Raw genomic sequence first — 25,054 nt, 5'->3', positions numbered from 1 at the left:
AATTTAACTCTTTGATATCTTAAATTTTTTTTTTTTAATTTCATCATTTACTATTATATTTAATGAAAAATTGTACTTTTTAATTTTTTTATATTAAGTTATATATCAGTTCTATAAATTTAGTTTTTTTTTTATTTTAACTTTTAACATTAAATCGGTTAAAAATAGAACTTTCATAGTTTTTTTTTTGTTTTTTTATGAATTTATCATGATTTTATAACTCGGATTGTAAATTTTAGCATATTAATAAGAGTTGACTTGAAAAAAAAGTTATTTTTTAATTGATTTTTTTTTAATTTTTTCATTTTATATTAGTTTATTGAAAATCGAGTTTCATAATTTTTTTCATTTTGCTTCTATATGATTATTTGAATCTCGTAATATAGTTTATGGATTTGTCGGGTTGACCTCAGTTGAATTTGTTCAGTATTTAAGTCCTTTTATAATTGATTTTTTTTTTCATATTGGGCCTCGTAATTTTTTTTGCTTTCAATTAAATTATTTTGATCTCATGATCTAAGTCACATGTTTGGTAAGTTAATTGGATTCATTGTTTTTATACCTTCTCAATTGATTTTTTTCAATTTTACCTATCCAACAACTCAATCTTTATTTTTTTTTTCAGTTTTTTTTTTCAATATCATCTTTCAATATTAAGTTGTTGGGAATTGAGCTTCATAATATTTTTCAATTTTTTTGTAAAGTTATTTCGATCTCATGATTTTTTTCCTCAATTTCAACCTTCAACATTTAGTTTGTTGAAAATTTATGGAGTTTCACAAATTTTTCTATTTGTTTTTTTATAAAGTTATCTCACTCTCATGATCAGGTCACGAGTTTAACAGGTTAGGTTATATTGACTTGAGTTATTTTTTTATTTCACCCTTTAACATTGAGTTAGTTGAAAATTGGTATATTATTTTTTTTTATTTTTTTTTCTATGAGATTATTCTGATTTCATGACTCGGGTTACGAGTTCGATAGGTAAACTCGAGCTGACTCAAGTAATTTGAATAGAAACTAACTTTCATACTTTTATCTTAACTTATTTTTTATAGAATTATCACGTTCTTATAATTAGAATTATAAATTTAATAAGCTAACCTAGATATTCATTTAATATGTCACAGTCCCTCCTAGTATTTTTTTAAAAAATATTATCTAATATTTCATAAAAATATATGTGTGTGTCTATATATATATTAATATGCATCATATACATTAGCAATACTGAGACAATTTTGTTTAGATTAAAAAAAAAAAATCTGAGCTGCAGCGCAGATCAATAATATAGAATATTTATATTTGATATTGACATTTTCCGTAAGATCCGAGTTCCAACCATCTGGAATGTACAATAATAAGCTACAAATAATGGGTGTGAGAGAGAATCCATAACCTAGCCCTGCATGATGTGATCTCCCCCTCCCCCCTCTTAACCTACCTCCAATGTGTGAGAATTATTACTTCCATATTTCAGACCCACACACAGTACTGCAGTAAATTAATTAATGAAGTATGCCCACAGTTACCTATCACGGTATGAGGTATCAAATTTGTTGCCAGCAATGTTCTACCACACATTATATGATAGCTCAGTACTTGTATATCAGCTCGAAGGGACTGGATGAAATATATCCTTTTCTATGATTTATTGAATTTAATTTTGAGATTAACGCTTCAAGAAATTACTAAAATTGCTTGAATACACAGGCCAGCATAAAAAAAATACGTTTCCAGACGATGAAAACTGTGTTTTGCATCAAAAAGCATCCTTTTTTGGTGTTTTTTCATACGAAATGTAGTTTGAACAGTGGTTCAAACGAATTTTTAATGTACAATGAGCTTAATCTGACTTTAATAATCTCTTGATGTTGTTTTATTTTCTGTGACCCCACCTTCCCCGAGGCTCATGAGCTTCCATGGATCTCAAGTGGCTTGAAGGATACATCTCAGCACTATAAATATCAGGCTTCCATCCCCAATTCCCAGCACGAGTTCTTCCAAAAGAGAAGGGAACATAGCAATATCGTTAGCTTATCCACTCCCTCCATCACTCCCTTTTTGTGTACTCTAGCTCTCCTTGTCTCTTTGTAACATCCAGTCTTCCATAGTATACAAATATTTATAGATATCATGGCAAAGATGTCAGAGCCTCTTGTGGTTGGGAGAGTGATTGGAGATGTTATCGATCATTTCACTGCAAATGTGAAAATGACAGTGACCTATCAGTCCAGCAGGAAGCAGGTTTTTAATGGCCATGAGCTATTCCCATCTGCAGTAACTCAAAAACCTAAAGTTGAGGTTCATGGAGGTGATATGAGATCCTTTTTCACCCTGGTATGATACATGTTTGTATTTTTTCTTCCATGCCCAAGAGCTCCTTTTCCTTCTTCTTTGATAGTGTTCTCACTGTATAACCTTGATGGCTGCAGGTCATGACAGACCCTGATGTTCCTGGTCCTAGTGATCCATACCTCAGGGAGCACCTACACTGGTATATATATCAATTTCTCTAAATAATCTCTCCTCCTATATGTGTAGAACTCAAGCTAGCAAGGAATTATTTCCATGAATGATAATTGAAACAATTATTAATTGAATTCCAAGTAACAACCCAAAAATAGTTAAAAAAGCTGCCTCTATCATTTCCAGATTTCTCACACAACTCAAGTAGAAAAGGTGTAATCATGTTGAGTAATAAAAATAGTAAGAAAAAGTACAGTTAAAATCACATCCTCATTGCTTTACCTTGATTTGACCAATATCATTACAGGATAGTAACTGACATCCCAGGCACAACAGATGCCACATTTGGTATGATTCTTCACCCTGATCTAAGAAGTAATGATTTTTGAGGGTTTTCTTTTCCTTTTAATCATGACTACCTGCAGGAAGGGAGGTGGTGAGCTATGAGATGCCGAGGCCTAACATAGGGATCCACAGGTTTGTTTTCCTTCTTTTCAAGCAGAAAGGAAGGCAAACAGTGACCACTCCACCTTCAAGGGACAAATTCAACACCAGGAAATTCGCTGAAGAAAATGAGCTCGACCTGCCTGTAGCAGCTGTCTTCTTCAATGCTCAAAGGGAAACAGCTGCGAGGAAACGTTGAGGAGAGGATAATACCAGAAATCAGAATGAATAATTGACCACTGCCAGCATCATGCCCCTTCTACTGTACTGTCAACTGCTCCTGCACTGTATTTGAACTCGATGCAGGAGAAAGAAAATAACCCCGAAAAAAATTAAATAAGATTATTAGTGTTTATGGATGAATAGTATACATTACATCCAGAATATCGCAATCCCTTTGGCTGGATCAGATAATATCCTAACAAAGGACCTAGCTATCAGTTGTCAATGCTGCCTGTCTGTTTGGTTAGTGTAAGAGTGAGACCCCCTCTCCCTCTTTTGTATTCTTAGCTGCCTGCTACTTGTAATAATAGTACAGAGGAAAACCTCAGTTTAGTCCTGAACACATGACTTTATTGTCAACTGTGTCTCAAAAATCTCGTGATCTTGTCAATTTTGTTCCAGACATAATCGGTCGATACTAAACAATGCGAGCTATCCTTCCATCGATTCACTGTTGGCAACAAGAAGTAGACTGGCCGGCTATGTTGGGTCCAATACTACTGGCTGGTTTCACAAGGATTCAGGCAATCGTTCGTAGAGACGATGATATGATCTGCGGGCAGACGCGCGAACATGTGGATAATTAATAGCAAGAAAAGAAATAATTAATTAACAAGAAGAAGTACAAACAATGACAGTACTCTAAACTTGTAGTTTTTGTTCTCAAATAAAAGTGTAAGGAAACATGTTTCCTTGAAAAAGGTTTATGACTTCTTAAATATATCAGAAACCATCATTCATATATAAGCTAATAAATCAAAATATTAAGATAACAAAATAACATAAAATTCAAAATTAAATATAAAATCTAGAAAAATAATAAAACTGGCTTGAATAAGACGTTTAGGGCCTAATCTTTAGAGATTTAGATTTAGTTACAGGATTTAAAGTTAAAAGGTTTAAAGGGATTTTCAATAAAATTTTTCGAAGTGAATGAATTAAGATTAACTTCAAGAAGTTATTAAATAATAAAATATAAATCTTGATTATTTTAAATCATATTCAAGAAAGATTGGAGATGGACATTCATATATTAGAAAACAAGTGAAATAAAAAAATTCAAATATGCTAGTTTTGACAAAAAAATTTATTGTTTTGAATAATAACAAGATATACAAAATAAATTTTAATATGATTCTAGTTTTATTGGAAAGTAGACATTTATATATAAAATACTTTTTAATTCATTAAAAAGAAAAAGAATCATGAGTTTGAATCCTATTGAGTTTTGATTCTATTAACAAATTATAAAAGAAGCTTTATTCTTATTTAAATTAGTTCGGCTATTATTTTATTTATCTTTTGTTTATTATTAGAGCTTTTATTTAAATTTGGATTCATTGAATTATTATTATTTATTAGGTTTGTCTATACTTACTATAAATATCATGTCTGACTTAGGATTCTTTATAGTATAAACACTTTTTGTAGAGATGTTTTTGAGAAATTTTTATTTTTAATAAAGAAATTAACATCCTTATTATTTTTGTGTGGTTGAGTGATTTTCCATACTAAGTTATGGATTGAAATTACAAACTCTTTGAAGGATTAATTAAGTTTGTTGTAATTTTATACTACTTTTTATATCACTTTTTAAGCTTAGAATGATAGTGATTATTGTGTATAACTTTAATTCTTTTTCAAGTAGGTTTTTATTGAGTCAAGTTGCAAACAATTTAAATATAATTTTAATGTATCTTAAGAGATATATCTGCATTATAAATTTAAACTCAATCCAACAATCGAATAAAAAATCTTATTGCCACTATATTGTTCTAAAGTAATCAAGTAGTCTCTTTTTTGGATTTAGAGTGTGTTTGACAGTGTGGTAGCAGTTTCTTTTCAAATAAATTTTCATGCCGAAATGCATGCCAATAATATTTTTTTATTTTTTAAAAATTATTTTTGATATCAGCACATCAAAACGATTCAAAAAGTAAAAACCACACTTAATTTTAATAAAAAAAAAATTTAAAAATTGATGGGAATGCGGTTCTTCCAAACATGCTCATATTGCCCAACTCATTCATAAAAGCATACGATGGACCATCCATATGGTCTATTCGAGGTAAATCCTCATCTAACCAGGATAGATTCTCATTGGACTGTTTAGAATAGGCCACATCTACATGTTGTAAAAGACAACTATAATCACGTTTCCGAACAAACTTTAACGGTGGAGGTGGTTGTTGTTCTGTATCAAAAATGTTTTTAAAAAATGAAACTCACGGTTAAACGACGGCAACCGCCAGGAGGGTCTTTTAAGGTTCTGGTCTTCTTTTGAAACGCTGCCTGCTGTCTTGTGGCTGAGAATGAAGGGCCAGGTAGTACGATTATTGTAAGCTGTCATTGACGGTTTCCTAGTCTAGCACAGAAAGCACGCCTACAGACAGACATTGAATTTCAAGTAGAAAATCAGCTTTGCTAAGAATCTGGTTTTGTACATACCCCTTGGATTAAGGTACGTACCGCCCTGTAGAGTTTAGCTTACGGGCTAAACGAGGCGGAACCTCTCATCTCTCGACCTCTGCTTTTACCACTGGGGCCCAGCTTGTAAGATTTTATTACCAGAGGACTTTTTTCAAATATTTTTCGCCTTTTGTTCCAATTATTTTTGAAATCCGATCTGATCTAAGGATCACGAGTTAACTCATCGAGTTAAACATTAAATAATATATTTTGATTGAGTTTTTCGTTTTTTTTTAAATTTGATTCTCAGTCACTTAATTTTTATTTTTGTTTTGAATTTTGTATGAGTTTTCAATTTTGCATCTCGATTGAATACATGATGATATTTAAGATTTTGGTCCTAAATATTTTGATTTTTAATTCTTTTTATCAAGTTTTTTTTTAAAATTTCATCATTAAATTCATAATCTTGATTTACTTTTTAATTTCTTTACCCAGCTGTGATAAAAAAAAATTATTATTTTTTATTAATTTTCATTATTTTAATTATTGGAGATTGACAATGGTTTTTTTTTTTTTTGTCAGTTCTCTTTCTATAATGTATTCGTTAATATATATATATATATATATATATATATACACTTATAGCACTTAAAATTTAACTCAGCCCGGCCCTACAGCAAAGCACAGGGAAGCTATCTAGTAAATGCTATAAAATTATAGCTAGTCCTCCAAGTTAATGACATCGTACATATTGCACCTGTAAAGAGATCACATGTTCAAATTCCTACTTCCTTGCAAGAAAATGTCAGAACTCCCCTCTAACTTTAAGTACGATAGCAAGATGACTCCTGTCAAATATTAATAGTAAATATCCATCTTTCTAAAGGCTCTCAGCCAGTTAGTAATAGTATTGGCTGCATCAGAGCCAGGTCTGCTCCTAATTTATCTAGGGTTTTTACACTTGGGGCGGCAATCCTCAGGGCCAGAGTTTGTAAACAGTTGATTTTGTGCTTTTCAGCACCCAAATATCAAGGATTCTTTAAAGAGCTTGAAGAGAGTGAACCAAGCATGAGGATATATCCATCACCCAGAAAGAAATTTAACAAAAATTCATGTACCAGTCGCACCATTACAAGTATGGAGGAGCTTATTTTTCTACCTCAATTTCAGACTCTTTGGGTCACTCCATCACCATAGTGATAGAACAACCGATCATAGCCAAAAAAAAGAAACCTAGTTTTCTTACAAAGGAATTATTGCCAATCCACGTCCTCCCAGAGATAAGAACGAGAGAAGCCGGATAGAAGCTAATTGACAACATCAAGGACCAGCCTGCGAGACTTGAGAACCGACCACTTCAAACGCCGGTAATAACCAGCTTGAAGCAACGCCAAGGAGAGTACGAATATCCACTTGAAACCCATCTGCATCAGAGAGTGCATGTCATGTACAGTAAATTCTTGAGGATATAAGGTGCTGAAAACATGTTTTTATGCTACGTTACCAGTTTCCTCTCTTCCATTTCTGGTTCTGCAGCCCATGACAGAAACGACACAACATCTTTTCCCATCTGAAACACAATAAATAACATGAGATTACCTGATAGAAAGTACATTCCAGTCTTGCAGTTAATGCCTCTCCTGAAAACCTGGCGACAAAAATAATTAAGAAACCAACCTGAGCTTCTGTTGCAGGGGTACCATCTTCATACTCAACAGCACCGTCAATGAGCATTTGAGGCATGGCAATAGCTCCCCCGGGAAAGTAAGGATTGTAGTGCAGACCCTCTCGGATCTACAGTGCCATTTTGAAAATATATATTTGAGGTTAGATGAGGAATGAAAACAAGATACTAGTAAATTCAAACATGGAAATATAAACTTCTTGATTAAGCATACGAAGACAGACATGTGTGGTAAAGGAACATGGTCCATGATGTCAAGAACAAGAGGAGCAAAAAAAAAACTCTTCCTTTTGAAGAGGAAGATGGATTTACAAGCATTTCACCCGATCTTAACTGAGAAATTTAAAAAAGAAGAATAATACATGGTAGCGAACTTTGCAGACACCTATGAATATCCCCTTTCCGGCAAAGAAAAGGGACTTCTGCACAAATCAAAACTGACTTGCACAAGTGAAGAGAAGCACAAAATGCATCATGCATTGTAACAAAGTTTTTTCTTGAACAAAGTTGGCAAGTTTTTTTTTTTTTTTTCTATACCAGAGTTGTCAGTCAGCAAAGCATCTGTTCACTAATTTATCAGCCAAACTTCTATGTATCTTATATAAAATTGTGGTTCATACTTTCCTTCAAGCTATATAAAGAACAACAATATGTTCTATGTAAAAAATTGTGCTGTAAAAGAAACTTGAGCAGAAATTACCGAAACACCAGCAGGAGGATCACGATAACCAGTTAAGAGAGAAAACACATAGTTTTGACCATTGTGACGAGCCTGAAAGAACAAAGTGTAAGATATTTCTGCAATAGATCATAACAACTTCCAAATTTTTTTCAAAAAGAAGGTAGGTAGTACTTTTGTAATAAGACTTAAATCTGGAGGATATGCTCCTCCATTAGCAAATCTAGCTGCTTGTTCATTTGAATATGGCTGAGGAAAACGGTCACTAAGTTTACCCGGACGTGTAAACATCTCACCCTCATCATTAGGTCCATCAACCACCTCAATTTCTGCCGCCATAGCCTTGGTCTCCTCTTCTGTATATGCAACACCCACCAAATCACGGTATGAAATCAAGGACATGGAGTGGCAAGATGCACATACTTGCTGGTAAACCTGGTGACCACGACGAATCCTGCTCAGGAAAGATTCATCTCATTAACAGCACCGGAGACTGCATTTTATTTGTAAACAATAACTTAACCAAGCATATGACAATGTCCTAAAGTTATCCGGGTAATTTTTTTATGCAAACACAGCCACCACCAGAGGAAGAAAACATAAATTGCATAAGAAAAACAAAGTTTTCACATTTTTTCCTTCTACTATAAGACAATAAATTTTTTTGAAAGCAGGATATTTTACTGCTGCAAATTTATGAAAACACACTTACATATGCTACCCAAAAAAAATATCCACCAAACCAATAGGGACCAGCAATATGGTTCATGTGCAAAATGAATACACTAAACATTATAGCTTGAGGTCACGGGAAAGCCTTAAGTACATAACATAACTGATATAACAACCATTAAGCTTCTTCCAAGTCAAGTTAAAATGTGCGCTTATATGTGAAAAATAATACTCAGGAAGCATGGCATATGAACTCAGAATCCCTTAGACCGGGGATAGCTTGGACACAAGTTTACATAACTTCACTGATGTAATAATGATTAAGCTCTTTCAAGGTTGAGTAAAACTGAGGGCTTAAGCACGTCTTCTACAGAAAGGATGGAGAAATATACTCACGAAGCATGGTCATATGAGCTGAGAATCCCATTGTGAGGCCAAGGATAGCTTGGACACTCTAACCCATGCTCAGCCTCATCGGCAGATGCTACTGATGCAAAACTCAGAAACCCTGAAAGTCCAGCTCCGAGTAATGCAAATGCTCTTAGGGATTTCATACCCACAGATCCAGCATCATCATGAAATTTCTTTGAAGTAAAGGAAGATAAGACTGGAGGGACCTGCAAAATTGTGCCAGCTACTTAGCAACTGATATTGTAATACCTAGATGCATAAAATGAACATGCATTCCAAAGTCCAAACAATGCCTCTTCCTATTTTAGATAGAAAAGTAGAAGACAGATGAATTTGTCCCAGGAAAATTTCCATCTATATATGCACATTAGAGTGGAAATCCAGAGCATGAGCATGCATTCAAAAGAGACCACAAGTTGACTAAACAACACATAAACCAATAGTGGACCATCAAATTCAATAAGGAAAGGAAATTCTTACCCCAGAGCGTGACTGAAGTTTTCTCCTCAGAAGCTGGTGGATCACCCCTCCTCCAGCCATTTTTGTTAATTAAATTCACTAAAAAGAAGAAAAAAGAAATAGAATTACAAACACATACAAAAAGACATAGATGCAAGAGTCAAATGTTCACTTTAGAAGCAAAAGATTCTGATTACATGTCTCTAACTTTCCACACCAGAATTTATTACCTTTAAATTGTAAGCTGCTAAACTAAACCCTTGGTATCCTCAGCACATTAGATTTTTTTTAAAAAAACTCCGATACCACCATAAACACACAAAACAGCTAGCATGCGCTGAATGATTTTTTTTTATGACAGCTCTATGTGGTTTTTCAGCAGAATCACAGGAAAAAAAAGAGCTCACTTGCTACAGATATAAAGATTAATTCAGAACTGAATTATATTACAAAGAAAGATGAGAGTAGAGAACCCTGACACGGCCTTGAAACAATAGTTCAAGTTCCATTCTTGAAAATCACAGGCCAATAAATCCTTGTCTTTTAACAACGATGATTTCTTAAAAATGGCAAATCATAGCTTTCTCCACATATCATTCAGAACAAATTTTCCAACACTAAAGAACTTACATGTCTCGAAACTGGACAATTTTGCAACAAAAAACCCAATTAAATATGAGACATGTTTGCACAAGCACAAAACATGAAGAACCTAGAATCCAATTTTGAGAGACACCAATAAACAAGGAGGCCTAAACTAATCCACACGATTGCTAGAGCAAGCTTCCCAAACTAAAAATTGTATCCTTTTTCTCTAAATCAGAAAAAAAAATTGAATCTTTTAAAACCTTCCAATTACAAACATTCATAAAAATCAAATCCTTTCTTTTTCCTCCAAATCAGACAAAACACTAGAACTCAAGACCTAACCCTCCAACAACAACATTAACGACATTCAAACAAAACCAACCAATAACAACCTCAAAATTCACAAAACCCATTTTTTATTTTCACAGAAAAAATACAAACAACTGTATTTCATCACCTAATACAACCTTGACCCCATACAAGAACACAAGCATTTCCTAAAAAAAAAAAAAACTGGTGTCACTGGCAGATCTAAGAAGCTTTGAAATGAAAAGATAAACTTACATGAAGAGTAGAGATGGTCTGAAAAGTATAAGCAGATCCACAATGGAGGAGCAGAAATAGCTTAATCCACAACTGACTTGTTTTTTTGTGATGATGATGAAAAAGAGGAGAGACGCCAACACCAAAAAATTAATCTACACACTATTTCGCACCCTTTCCTTCGGCCTTTTGGGCTTTCAAAAATTTAATATTTGAAGACAAATCTTTTCGATCCCCTTCAATGGGCTTGTACAATTTGGGCTTTGTGTAATGTGATTTTATGGACTGAGTCTTCTTACCACCTCTGTTGCTATGGGCTCTAGGCTAGAAGCTCGTGTATTGGGCTCTATTGTGCCCCTATCCAGTAGGCCCGAGGTCATGTTTGTAAATTCGTAATTATTAAGATATAAAATTATAGAAATAATTATAGATTAAGATACATGGCTGATTAGAAATTCTTTTAACATATTGTACATCAAAAAGTATGTATTTGATAATGTAATGGAGAATGTTTTTCAATTAAAATTATATCAAAATAATAACTTTATAATTTTTTTATTTTTAAAATCTCTATATTAAAACTATAAAAATATATTTAAAAATCTCAATTTAATAAATATTTGTTAAGGAGGTTAGTCGCTTGGTGACAAACATAGATTTGATGTTTTTGCAAATAAAAAATAATTTAATAAGTATTTTGAAAAATAAAAGTTAGGGGAATACAGACCAAGGTTGTCAATTTCATTTCGGCAGGCGTTTCGTTTTTTCAATTGGAACGAAATATTCCGATTTCGGACCATTTCGGCGTGCTATTTCGGGGTTGTACTGTTCATATATATATATTCAACAAATATAATTCAAATTTAAGATAAATTATGCATGACAAAATACAAACACAATGTCAAACAACATAATTTTAAAATTTAAAATATTTCCTAAATAGTCAAGATTAAATATAACTTTAATTTAAAGTCTTAAAATAATTCAACTTAGAATAAAATACCAAAATATTATGAAAGTAAAATGTTTTAACACAAAATAAACATAAATCAAACATCATCTCCATCATTAACATAAAAATAAGGATCTTGATCTTGTGGTGGTATGTAGGGCAAGTCATCAACTAGACATTCCAATAGTTGATCATTTCCATCAAGCTCAATATTCTCTTCATCAAAACATGTCTCTTCATCCTCTAAAGTCAAAGTAGACAAAGGTGCTTCTATAGTCTCCCAACTTATATCATCTCCATTAAGAAGGCTAGGTTCTTCACAAATCCATTCATTCAATAGGTCAATGTTATCGAGGCTAATGGGATCTAAAACATCCCTTGTTTTACTCAAATTCATACAAAAAACAACATGAATATAAACCACATATATATTAGTGATAAATTTAGTTTTAAAAAATTAATATCATTGTTAATAAAAATAATAATAATCATTTTCAATATTATTATTAATATGATAATATCAATATTTTACCTCTGTTGAATCCGCAAATTATAACGAACAAATACTAGATCACTCAATCTTTTGTGCTTTAGCCTATTGCGCCTTTTAGAATGAATGAATTCAAATATGCTCTAATTTCTTTCACACCCAGTTGCACTACAGCATTGACTAAGAATTCGAATTGCAAACTTTTGAAGTTCTTGAGTATCATTGCCAAATTGCTCCCACCATGCAACTAGATAAGAAAAAAATTTAATAAATTAGATACTATAAATATAAAACAATATTATATTTAAAAAAACATAATGTTATTACCTGGATTTAACTTTTCTCTTTGACGAATAGCTAGGGGCATGCCAAAATCACCAGTTGCTTTCTTATACTCCTCAAGTTGGCCACTAATTACATCTTGAGTGTCACATTCAGGGACCAATCTAGTAATTGTGCTAAGCAAACCTCGAGTAACCTCCTTTTGTTTTGAAAAAGAAGGCCTAAAATAGATTCCAGGATTAAGAAAACAACCTGCTGCATGTAATGGATTATGAAGTTGCTTATCCCATCTAGCATCAACTACCCGAATATATGGTCCATATTGAGATACTCTATTTTTCAACCTTGTCTTGATGGCTTCTTTTTCTTTATCCATTGCCTCATATAAATAACCCATTGCTGGTTTTTCTTCACTATCTGCTAACCGAAGAACTTGCACTAAAGGCTCACTAACTTTGACTATATGTTCACATCGAGGCCAAAAGTATTTATCTTGTAAAATTATGGCAGTTATTTCCTTTCCAACTTTACTTTTACCATGACTTGATTCTACCCATTTCATGCAAGTAAACATTTGTCGAAGCTCTTTCTTAAACTTAAGCAAACATTGGATGCTTAAAAAATAGGTAGCAAACCTTGTAATGCTAGGACGACATAGATCATTTCCATTAGTAAAGTCTTTCCTCATCAAAGCTAAAACCCATGCATGATTATATATAAATTTGATTATGTTTCTTGCTTTCTTAATGGTTTCATCAATCATCGGAAAATATCTTGGATCAGAAATATTTTCTAACATCAAATCAATAAAATGGGCAGCACAAGGAGACCAAAAGAAAGTGCCATACCTTTGTTGTAACGCCTTCCCAACAGCCTTGAATGCAAACTCATTATCACTAACAAATTGGACAATATTCTTTTGCCCCACTTCTTTGACAACTTCATCAAACATTTTAAGTAATGTCTCTTTATCTTTTCGAAGACCTGAAGTGTCAACTGACTTCAAGAATATGGTACCTCTTGGAGAATAAGCAAGAAAATTCACAATTGGTACATTCCTTCTATTTGACCACCCATTTGCCATAATGGAGCATCCATAAAGTTTCCAATCAGCCTTGATTTCAAAGAGATATTCATGGACATCATGAACTACACCTTTTAAAAGTGGTTCCCTTAAATCATGATATGATGGTCCTTTAAAACCAGGTCCCATTGATGCTATGACGTCTATCATTGGTTGATAATAGTATGATTTAGCACCATTAAATGGTACATTAACATCATACCACCATCTTGTTATGGCCTTCCTTGCATTATGTTCCTTTTCTTTAGAAGCCATTGCACTTTTAATGCTAGGTTGTGAATTTGGGGTATTTCGTGGAACGAATGAAGTCATCTTTTTTTTTATTTACAGTTGTGCCTTGTATTGCCAATCTCTTATTTGCTTGTGAACCGATATCACTTAAAGTAGGATTTGCACTATCACCCTCTTCGACTTCATCATTGGAAAGTGATTGAGAATTTCCAATATCAATTCTAAGTCTCTTTCTTTTCTCTTTCTCCATTGTCAAGTCCTCTATCAATTGCTTCATTTTCCATTTCACATCTGGAGGGACCTTTTTACAAGCTTCAACTTGGCCCTTAATACCAGCAAAGTGATACTTCAAACGAGTAATACCACCACCATTGATCCTTTTACTATAATGAACACATATACTTGAGTTCTTTGCACCAACAACCACTTGCCCATGAGCCCATGCTGGATCATCTGATCTTGCTGGAGCTGAAGGCATAGAAGAACCACCACTTGATGAGTTTTCAGCCATGTAATTTGATCTGGAAAAAAAAAAACACAATTAATTTCAACTATTACAATTTACATCAATGTGATTTTTAAAGTAAAATGATGGTAATAATAACAATAACTTAAAATGAAAAGAATGACATTTCTCAAGATACCATGTTGATTTACAAATATTATTTGTTGGCTTCACACTTTAAATTTATTATTTGATACATTCAGTTTCATTTAATAATTATGTCTCCTTCCTTATAATTAATTATGGTTGGGTACATTTGGTGTCACACACACACACACACACACACACACACACACATATATACACATATAATAATTCTCAAAAAACTATATAATATGGTTATGATAAAATTACTTATATTTTACACATATACATATAATAATTACTTAGAAATTAATACAACATAGCAGTAAACATATATATACATTCAGTTTCATATAGTAATTATGTATCATTTCTTATAATTAATCTGGTCATGGTCAAGTTACTTATATTATTAACTACCAAACCTAGCAACCTAACAACCTAACAATTAATAAATAGTTAATTAAACCTAGCTTGTGCACAGAATATAGATCAAATATCAAACTAGGATTCAATTTCAGATAAAGCTTCAAAGTTCAAACTAGCTAGCCAAGCCCGATGAAGTAATAAAATGATAAATACAATACAAAGTTACAACTTACAAACCCAACAGTAAGATTATATATAAAGAAAAAGATTACATGCGTTTTCCATTTCAGAATTAAATTAGATACAAAGAAAGACCAAATTAAATACAAAATTTGGTATTAACATTCCAGCAATGTAAGTTAACAGAACTAAGTTCATGCGTTTTCCATTTCCAATTTGAACTTGAAGTTTCTCTCAAATCAAATCTTTGTATCAGATTGATCCGCTGACATTGATGCCAAAAAACCCCTCCTCTCCTTCACAGGGAAGAATCCAATAAAGGGAAACCCGCAGTCCTGATTTTCCCTCTGCTCTAATCACTTAAAAAAACTCCACAGTCCACTCACTAAAAACAGAGCTGATTATTTATAGCAAAACTCCACAGTCCAGATTATTTACAGCAAAACTCCACAGTCCAGCCATTGAGCTTTTGTTGTCATCTCCGCGAGCTCAAGAAAGAACCACCAGAGCTGAATATTTACAGCAAAACTCCAAAAATAACAGAAAGGCGGATACCAATGTCATTTGGGAAATGAGGGGAATTCTGACATTAACATGGAGACAATGAAAGAAAAAACAAAAAGACCAAAAATGATAAATAGACTACTACTAAGGTAAGAGTTCACTGGAATGTCATGCCTAGAAAGAGATCAATGTTTGAGAGAAAAAGGATCGCACTTTAGCTCTACAGGCATAATTATTTGAGAAGGGAGCGGATGGCCAGCGAGGTTTGATGAGTCTTCTGGTTCTGTATGATAATCCTCTTTACAGGGAGGTTGAGACTTGAGAATTATCAACCTCTTTGATAATTCTTTGCCAGGTTACAGGGGGGCTTCTTCTTTTTTTTGTTGATTGAGCTGCTTCGATCGGGAAGTCAGCAGCAGTGCAATTATTGGCTTATTGCCGCATGGAAGAGCATGACAACAACAGAGAACTGGAGAAGATGAAAGATTGGAGGGGGAGTTTGTGAAACTGAAAGAAAGATGTCGATTGTAATTGTTTTGGTCAGGAACTTGAGTCTGCGAGGAGGAAGAGAAATTAGGGATTTGGTTTAGCAAACTTTACTTTAGACTTCAGAGAAAAAGAACATGGGTGTAGCCTTGTAAGTGGACTATGCAGTTAATGAAAATGAACCGGGTTTAATTTTGAGTCTTTGACTTTGACTCGGTGGCTTTAACTCGAAACGGAACACATGGATTTCAACCGGAACGTTCCGGCCGAAATTTTACCGGAAATTCCGGATCAGACCGAGATTTTAAGCAAGGCGAAACTTATTCTATTTTGTTTTGTTTTTTTAACTGGTACGAGATGTTTCGGGCATTTCAATTGAAATGGAACAGAATTAACAACTTTGATACAGATGGGTAATAAAGTAACATGAAAGGCATGATCTTAGTGAAAGTACAATAATTTTGAAGAAAAAAATGTGGTTTTTTGCCCTGTTTGTTTTTTTGGTATGGCTAGTACACTACTGTTCGAAAATAAGCACGTTTCTTGATCTGATAGTATTTTTTGTTTCTTGCTATAAAATATCAGTAGATGTCACCGATCACCACCACCTACGTGGCTGCGTGGACAATATTCTCAGGGGGTCCTTTTCAGTTCACTTGAATGATTGTCTGAAGTCTGAACGGCTGTGAGTAGAAGACTAGCTGTTTTAAAGTAGAATGGTAGGCGTTGAATCTGGCTAGAAGATATCAGCTGCATCAGCTAGAGCTCACACTCGAAGAAACAAAGCTAAATCCTCTTCCTTTTCACTCTCTCCAGGTAAAGATTTAATCTTTTTATACTCTGATAAGGTAAAGATTTAATCTTTTAGCTCTTTTTAATGGGTTTTTGTTATTGTTTTAGTTCTGATATCATATTGGAATTTTGTTTGAATTGCATGAAGTGTATTATTTTTTCCTTTTTTAGCAAATTAAGGTGTTAAAAAAGGAAAATCTTGGAAATTCTGTCTTAACTTTGTGGTGGCGGAAATTACATTTTATATGAATTTAAAGGAATGATGATTCATCTTGATCTAAAGCAAAGAAGTTTAGGTTTATGTTCATCTCTTGTAGAATTCAATTGCTTTGTCCACATATCTGCACATTTTGTTGATATTTATAGAAGTTTAGCAGAAATTAGAATATGCAATAGAGAAAAAGATGAGCAAGGGCTGTGTTGAAAGCATGATGTGCTATGTCTCCTGCTCACATACTAATGCAGACGGAAGCATCAATAAGAAGACAATATGCAAGAAAGACAGAGTTAATGGCTGAATAGTGTTGCACACAAAGAATCCTAAATTCATAGTTTTATTTTCGAAAAATAATTTTGATATCTTGTCTGCCTCTCTAAGAGAATTACAACTCCCTAGATAGGTCAGAAACTGTGACTTTTACAAGGTAATAAAATCAGAATCCTAAAACAAACTTGCCCACACATCATCTTCGGTACCTAATTTGGGGATCTTATGAAGGGGGCTCGTGCAAGCTAGCAGACCCCACCATAGAATTGGGCTTTTAGAATCATCCAACAGTCGGATCAAAAGTTATGTTCTTTTATTGCCAAGTTGTTGGTCTGGCGTGACCGGGCCTCCACTTGAGCTTAGTTCTGTCCCACCAGTTCATAAACTTGTATGCTAGGCTATCTGCATGAATATGATTGTTCATAACTTTCAAACTCTTTTAGTAAGACCACATAACTTATTCTTATAGCTATTAGATACTGTTGACTCTAAAAAATTATCAAACTGCCCAAGGGGCTGTCTATGTCTGCCAATTGGGAAAGAGGTGGTTGAGCGGAAAACTGTCAGTCACATGACCTAGTGATTGAGAGAAAGGTTCTGACTGAAGAAAGAAATCTTTCCTGGGGGAGAACTGAAAGATTGCTGATGTTCATGCGGGGAAGAACGGTTGTGCATTTTTTGGCTTTGGTGTAGTCAAACATTTTTATCCCTGAAGAAGAATTCTGGAGATTTCTGACTGTTGACGAGCACAAATACTTGCTTGATAGGATTGAGGTTGGTCAGTCATAGAGGTTCATTGATCACATAACTGCACTGTAACTCAAAGGATATGAAGATCTCGGACCAGAGGCAGTGATTGATTGATTGATTTAGAGTAATCAGGATAGTTTTCCTATTCTGATCTAGATTAGGAAATGTAAAGGTTGTATCTATTTAGGATATATTACTAGTTTAAATTAGGAGATGAGCTTCTGGATATTGCATTTAGATTTTATTTCTAATTTAATCAGGGGAACTGGGATTGTATCTTGTAAGGATTCCATTTCCAAGTTCAGTTAGGATTAGGGATTTTCATGGAGGACCACAAATTCTAACATGAAACTTACTGCAATAGGATCAAAGATAGGACAGAGTGCTTTTCCTTTAGCTTTTCCTGTTCTTCGTGGCTTTTCCTTATTTGCTGAGATTCACAAAGCAGGTAAAGATATAGCATAAGAAAATAACATGGACTATTTAAGATATTGAGTAGATTGTATGCATCAACACACTGTTACCTTAAACAAATGATTGGAAACTCTTATATCTTTTATTTCTCAACCCCAAATCCCAAAGTTGTCATCTTAAGATCGTTGTACTGGATGAAAAGTTTGGCTGTGGGCTCTGTCATGGTGGCATAGGCATTTGGTCAACAGAGCTAGGCTTTCTCTTTTGACTTGAACCTGACACAGGAAAAGATCATTATCAGTATCTTCTTAATCAAATACAAGACATCTTCACAAATGCCTCAACTTTATAAAGCCCCTCTAATTACAAGGAGAACCTATTCTGCATTTTCTACATCTTGAACGTATGAATTCTCTACAGAGATTCCAATATGGATTTTCCATAGTTGTTAAACTCCTATATTTTATCTAATTTTCAAATAAATGTTTTGCTAACATGATAACCCATGCACCCTTCCCAATTTCCAGCAATGTTTGCAGCAATAGCAGTGGCATTGGCAGCAGGTCTTCTAAGCTGGGCTTACCAGACAATAAAGCCTCCCCCTCCTAAGATATGTGGGTCTCCAGGCGGTCCTCCTATCACTTCACCCAGGGTAAAACTCAGTGATGGGAGGCACTTGGCCTACAGGGAAATGGGAGTTCCTAAAGAAGAAGCTAAGCACAAAATCATTGTCATCCATGGCTTTGATTCCTCTAAAGATCTGAGTTTACCCGTGTCACAGGTAAAAGCTGAATTCACTCATTTCCCTGCATTCATTATTGCAACTTGTCATGAGAATATAATTGAATCCTCTTTCTTTGCACTTTTACTTTACTGCATTCATTAAGTATTGACCCCTCTTTCAATAAACAAATGTCTATTGATGATAACATAACTTTTCAGATTAACAACAGGAACTCGTTGGTAAAAGTTTCCTTCAATAAGGCAAAACGAAACACCATTAACAATTTAACCTTTAGTACAAGTTCAATGATCAGAGATATTCAGCAACTACCATTTTTTAGAATTATTTCTTGTGATCTTACCTCAGCAATTAACGCTTTATGATTCAAGTATATTTATTTTGTATTATATGAAGCAATTCCAAGGAAAGCATTACTCCCGTGGCATCTCTGTTGCTCATTCGATTAGATTGGAGGTTGGCTGGGTGGGAGAGGAGAGATCAAGCTGGGATTCATATTGTCTTCACCCTAGATCCATACATTTCCAAACATAGATGTTCTATGCAAATAAGTCCCCTATTGGTTAAACCATTTCAAGATACAAAAGAAATGAAAAACTCAGGGTTTTGTTGACAAAACGTATTTTTAAAATAATCTCTCAGTCAATAGGTTTGTTTATTGAATGTCCCTTTGACCTTCACTTGCTTTAACACTGCTTTGAGATGTATCAGTTGTCCGATGCTTTTCTTGTCTGCACCATGTCTTTCAGGGTGTGTGTGTCCTTCTCTTACATATGTAATGGTATTTAAAAGTTTATGGTAAATCAGATTAATTCATCAACGTGCTTTGATTTCAGGAAACTATAGAGGAGCTGAGCATATATTTCCTTTTCTTCGATAGAGCTGGTTACGGAGAGAGTGATCCATATCCATCACGCTCAGTAAAGAGTGAAGCGTATGATATTCAAGAACTAGCAGACCAATTACAGATTGGGTCTAAATTTTATGTAATTGGATTGTCAATGGGGGCCTATCCTGTATATGGTTGTCTTAAATATATACCACACAGGCACGATATTTGAACTGCTAAACTTGTTTTCTGTGCTGAAATTTGGAAGTTACTTTGGAGTTCTCTAATATTTTCCTTACTCAGGTTGTCTGGAGCTTCCTTGGTAGTTCCATTTGTGCACTACTGGTGGCCTTCTCTCCCTGCTAATATTTCAAGAGAGGGTTTCCAAACGCTTTGCACAGCTGATCAAAGGACATTTCAAGTTGCCCATCACACCCCCTGGCTATTCTACTGGTGGATGACTCAGAAATGGTTCCCATCGTTATCAATTATGGCTGGAAACATGAACCTTTTTAGCCCCCCAGATATGGAAATCATTAAGAAGCTGTCAGAAACTCCAAACGTTGGTCAGGTAGTTGTTTTTGTTATGCAGCATTTGTTCATTGCCAAACAAACTACTAAAACTTTTTAGCAATGGTCTAAGACTGCTGTGTTTCTGCATACAGGAAAAGGTTCGTCAACAAGGTGTCCATGAATCACTGCATCGAGACATACTAGCTGGTTATGCCAAATGGGAATTCGATATCATGGATATAAGTAATCCTTTCCCTAATAACGAGGGTTCAGTTCATCTCTGGCAAGGCTATGAAGATAGAATCATTCCATTTCAAATAAATCGATACATTGCTGAGAAGCTTCCATGGATTCATTATCATGAGGTTCCTGATGCTGGACATTTGATGTTGTTCAAAACTGAGCTATGTGAAGCAATCTTTAGGGCACTTTTACTTGGTTAAGCCCTTTCTTATCATAAAGGCCACGTCTATTTTGTACTGGTTTGAAAAACTCTCTGTTATCAATCTGTATTTTATATAATAAAACTATGCATTAAAATTAGATATTTCACCCTTTATATATGTAAGTGTATACTTTCTTGTCCTCAACAATATATTTAAGTTTTAATAATAAAATTGGCATTTATTAAAAAAAAATACGCACAGGGTCTGTCCAATAATTTTTTATGGTGGACAGACCACATTTTCTTAATTTTGTTGACTCCATTATTTTCCATTTAAATTATGAGTATTTTTAGAAATATTTATTTGACTAATCATGCTTTTGGAAAGAGAAATCTATTACGAAAAACCTTTTTTTTGGCACTAAAAATAACAATAAAAAATATATACCTCACTATAATAATTAAGTATAGGGTCTAACACAAAGCATTGCTGGCCATGGCTAGTTCTCTAAAACCACCTATATATAATCCCACCATTCTCTACCATGTATGCTCATTCTCAACCTCCTCTCATCACCATTTCTCCAAAATTGCTCATCAGCAAATTACAATGTCTTCTCAAATATTTAATTTTGAGATTTTTCACTTAGGTCCTTCAACATGTCCTAGTTTGGAGCTCATTCCTGGCATTGTTCTCTTCGTTTTCATATTCTCGTTTTGGTTAGCTCCAGGTGGTCTTGCTCGGGATTTATCCAAAACTAGAACAACCATTCCCGGCTCTTCAGGTTGCCTGTTCTTCGCACGGTCTTAGCTTTCACAGGTTCTTTGATTCATAGGGTGCTTGCCAGGACCTCTGAGTTGCTGAAAGCGAAACCCTTGAAGGTATTCTCTGTAGGGCTCACTCGTTTCATTATCTCCAGTCATCCTGAAACAGAAAAAGAAATCCTGAACAGTTCAGCTTTCGCTTATCAAAGAATCAACTTATGAGCTTTTGTTTCATAAACAAGGGGGTTTGCTCATTTTGGTGATTGCTGGAAGAATTTGAGGGGAATATCAGCGACTCATTTGTTTACTCCTAATAAGAGAATTGCAGCTTTGGGTGAGTTCATAAGAGATATAGGTCTTAAAATGGTGAGTGAGATAAAGAGTCTAGCGGAGAGAAACGGTGAGGTACTTGAGATTAGGAAGGTGTTGCATTTTGGGTCACTAAACAATGTGATGATGAGAGTGTTTGGGAGGAGTTATGAGTCTGGTGATGAGAGCAAAGTCGATGTGTGTGAGCTTGAGGGTTTAGTGAGTGAAGGGCATGAATTGTTAGGGATTTTCAATTCGAGTGACCATTTTTCCTATTCTGGGTTGGCTAGATTTGCAAGGAATTAGGGAAAGGTGTAGAAACTTGGCTGCAAAAGTGAATGTTTTCGTGGAGAAAATCATAGATGAAGAGGGTTGAGAGTGACAAAAACGAAGACATCATTAAGAGTGATGAGAGTTCTAGTGACTTTGTTGATGTGTTGCTTGACTTGCAAAAAGAGAACAAGCTCAGTGCTCAGACATGATTGCTGTTTTATGGGTAGATTTTGTTATTCTTATTTTCTATATTAACCTTTTTTTTAATATTTTTCTTTCCAATTAAACTAATTATATGTAATTAATGACTAATTTGACTATCCTTTCATGGTTTGTCTTCCTCGGAAAATGATCTTCAGGGGTACTGATACAGTGGCAATCCTCCTGGAATGGATTCTTGCGAATGGTTTTACACCCTGATATTCAAGCACAGGTCAGGCTTAAAATCTAAACCTCGATGAAAGAATCCCCAGCATCACAACCACAGGACCAAGAGTACCAGACATTGAAGGACACCCCATTCAGTGGACAACAATCTCGGATCTTGTCACCTACCCTCGATGAAATTCAGCTCAAGAGAGGGAAGAGCTTTGGCTCTATGAACATGGATGAATTCCTTGCTAAATTGTGGAATTCTGATGATAATTCTGAATTTCTGATGTTAAGCCTGCAAATGATCCTAGTGGAGTAATAAACCACCACTTTGCAAGAAAACCGTCGATGAGGTATGGTTTGGGATACAAAAGGAAGAACCACAACAACAAATTTCCAGCACCATTGATGCTGATCATGAACCTCCTCAGGGCCATCAAACATTGGGAGGGAGATAGCATTAGAGGATTTCTTAATAAAAGCGGGTGTAGTTCAAGAAGCTCCTGCAGGATCCTCACAACAAAAAAGGTGACAACTATACTGGACAGCAACAATTCGTGTTTGGATATGAACTTTGGAATAGGGCTTGTGGTGGGGCTAGGATACCAGAATGCAGGAAACAATTTATCTGCTGGCAATGGTTTCACAACTTACCACATGTTTCCACTAGTCAAAGGGTATATTAATGTGGGAGATAAGAACTGTGTAATCCCATTATTTTTCATTTTCAAATAATTTAAAAAAGTGTGGGAAAAATATTGTATATTTATTATGAATATAAATTCATTGTATTGTGGATCATATTATAAATATAGAATGTTTGTACTGTAGACGACACTGTACTATCATGAAAGCGTTATCTTTGCTGTTTTTTAGTTAAAAAATATTGTTGGGGACGTTGTCTTTTTTTTTTCTATGCTAAAAGTTGTTAGGTGTGGCTTAGAAGCCAGACCCAACTATTAAGTCTGGCTGTTAGCGAGACTCAAATCGCTTATAACAGTTGTTGGGTCTGGCTCGCAGCTAGACTGAGATATGTCTAATTATATATTTTTTTCTTATTTAATTTTGTTTTCATACGGTAAAGAGAAAATAAATTAACATAATTTTTTTTATATTGTTTCAAAGTTCGATGATGATAATTTTTTTTCACTTGAGGTTGGGTTGGTTGAAATTTGTTTCTCTTAACATTGGATTTTTTTGCCACTAGAACCCAATAGAGTTGGGTCCTGTTGCTACCAGAACCCAAGAGCGTTGAACCATGTTGCCCAACAAGACTCAATTACCTAATAGCATTGGATTCTACCCCCATTAGAATCCATTTGTGTTGGCCCTGCTGCCTAGCATTATATAATAGTGTTAGGTCATGCTGCCTTGCTAGACTCATTAGTGTAAGGTCATGCTGTTGGCATAACCCTATAGAGTTGGGTTGCCTCCAGACACAAGGCACTTAATATATTATATATACTCTTCATATTTTTTTATATTTTAAAAAAATATTATTGACCTGCTGTGAAGTGCAGGCTAATATGCTAATAGTGTGTTAAAATGTGTATAACAACCTGTTATGATGCTGACCTTTTGATGTAAAAAATTAATTTAATTTCTTCATTCTAATTACAAATTAGGACAAAAAATGAATTCTTCTAAATCACTCGGAGATTGTTTAAGCTAAAAGAAATAAATTATTGTTACTGAGAATTATATTATTGTGTTGTGTTTCGTGGAAAATATACACACAATGAAAATAATAAATTTAAATTTTTTTTAGGAGTCATAAGAATCTCGTTAGATAGATCTAGAGTTATTTAGAATTTATGTGAAGATTACCTAAAGATTAAATGTTTCTTTTGGATTTGAATATTTACTTTAAGGCCGAGTTATCACAAATCATAAACTATCCAAATATTCAACCTCTAATAAAAATCTACACAAACCACCAGAGAAAAATCTCTCAGACCATTAAAAAAATTAATTCATAAATAATTACAAAAACCCTCCTATAGTTTGATTCAAATTTCATTTTCCCTCTATACTTTCATAAATTATATTTTCCATCTTGTAGTTTATATGTTCAATAATAGTTTATTTCATCAACAATGCATTTTATTTGTATTTTCTGTATTTAGGATGTAAAATGTAATTTATAAAAGTATAGAGGGAAAATAAAATTTGAATCAAACTATAACAAGGTTTTTATAATTATCCCTTTAATTTATTATCAATATAATAATTAATTGACTTTTATTAATCTAAAGATCAAATACAATGTTTAGTAACTTGTCATGGTCTTTCAAATATTAAAAAAGTTATAAGTGGTTTAATTTAACCTTTCGATGACTAGTTTCTGTGTGTAATTATTATTCATTCATAAAAAATATTCTAATTTAGACATTATATCATTAAATATGTATGTTTTGTCAAATCATATTAGTTCTCAACATTATAGTCATTAATTCTTTGAATAAGATTTTGAATTACTTTTAAAACTAATTCCACATTGGCCAATAATTTCACAAGCATTATTGTTTGAGAATAAATAAAATATTTTATATAGGGTAATGAATCATCCCTTGATTATTCAAATACCTTTATATGTTTATATTATACTCAATATTTGCCTGTTTATTACCATTGATTAAGATACAATTATGGTCTATATCAAAACATAAAACT

General features: G+C 33.9%; 4 protein-coding genes and 1 pseudogene across 5 annotated transcripts; 3 read left to right on the top strand and 2 right to left on the bottom strand.

Annotated features, from left to right (window-relative positions):
- Positions 1–1,874: 1,874 nt before the first annotated feature.
- Positions 1,875–3,500, top strand: LOC118038915 (CEN-like protein 2). Its single transcript, XM_035045426.2, has 4 exons — positions 1,875–2,340; positions 2,436–2,497; positions 2,777–2,817; positions 2,895–3,500. Exons 1-4 carry the CDS (start codon positions 2,137–2,139, stop codon positions 3,110–3,112), a joined length of 525 nt encoding a protein of 174 aa, XP_034901317.1. The 5' UTR covers positions 1,875–2,136; the 3' UTR covers positions 3,113–3,500.
- Positions 3,501–6,605: 3,105 nt separating this feature from the next.
- LOC118038917 (cytochrome c1-2, heme protein, mitochondrial) lies at positions 6,606–10,760 on the bottom strand. Its single transcript, XM_035045427.2, has 8 exons — positions 10,605–10,760; positions 9,474–9,551; positions 8,979–9,199; positions 8,085–8,364; positions 7,932–8,003; positions 7,225–7,341; positions 7,052–7,117; positions 6,606–6,971 (listed from the first exon to the last, which is right to left on the bottom strand). The coding sequence occupies exons 2-8, from the start codon at positions 9,531–9,533 to the stop codon at positions 6,855–6,857; spliced, it is 933 nt and encodes a 310-aa protein (XP_034901318.1). The 5' UTR covers positions 9,534–9,551; positions 10,605–10,760; the 3' UTR covers positions 6,606–6,854.
- Positions 10,761–11,632: 872 nt separating this feature from the next.
- On the bottom strand, positions 11,633–14,133 carry LOC118038740 (uncharacterized). The gene is made up of 3 exons (XM_035045153.1): positions 13,720–14,133; positions 12,353–13,628; positions 11,633–11,901 (listed from the first exon to the last, which is right to left on the bottom strand). Exons 1-3 carry the CDS (start codon positions 14,131–14,133, stop codon positions 11,633–11,635), a joined length of 1,959 nt encoding a protein of 652 aa, XP_034901044.1.
- Positions 14,134–16,365: 2,232 nt separating this feature from the next.
- LOC118038918 (uncharacterized) lies at positions 16,366–20,820 on the top strand. Of its 2 annotated transcripts, none has more exons than XM_035045428.2 (5): positions 16,366–16,566; positions 18,721–18,974; positions 19,772–19,983; positions 20,068–20,335; positions 20,430–20,820. In XM_035045428.2, exons 2-5 carry the CDS (start codon positions 18,723–18,725, stop codon positions 20,718–20,720), a joined length of 1,023 nt encoding a protein of 340 aa, XP_034901319.1. In that variant the 5' UTR covers positions 16,366–16,566; positions 18,721–18,722; the 3' UTR covers positions 20,721–20,820. The 2 variants fall into 2 exon arrangements, with proteins under 2 accessions (XP_034901319.1, XP_073264985.1); XM_073408884.1 differs by lacking the exon at positions 16,366–16,566 and adding an exon at positions 16,705–18,596.
- Positions 20,821–21,158: 338 nt separating this feature from the next.
- Positions 21,159–22,839, top strand: LOC118038741 (cytochrome P450 78A5-like; annotated as a pseudogene).
- The last annotated feature ends 2,215 nt before the right edge of the window (positions 22,840–25,054 follow it).

The sequence above is a fragment of the Populus alba genome, chromosome 4 (assembly GCF_005239225.2).
Source record: "Populus alba chromosome 4, ASM523922v2, whole genome shotgun sequence".
In the NCBI taxonomy this organism is placed as follows: domain Eukaryota; kingdom Viridiplantae; phylum Streptophyta; class Magnoliopsida; order Malpighiales; family Salicaceae; genus Populus; species Populus alba.
The sequence above is the reverse complement of the archived record's forward strand: the minus strand, read 5'-3'. Positions and strand labels throughout refer to the sequence as shown.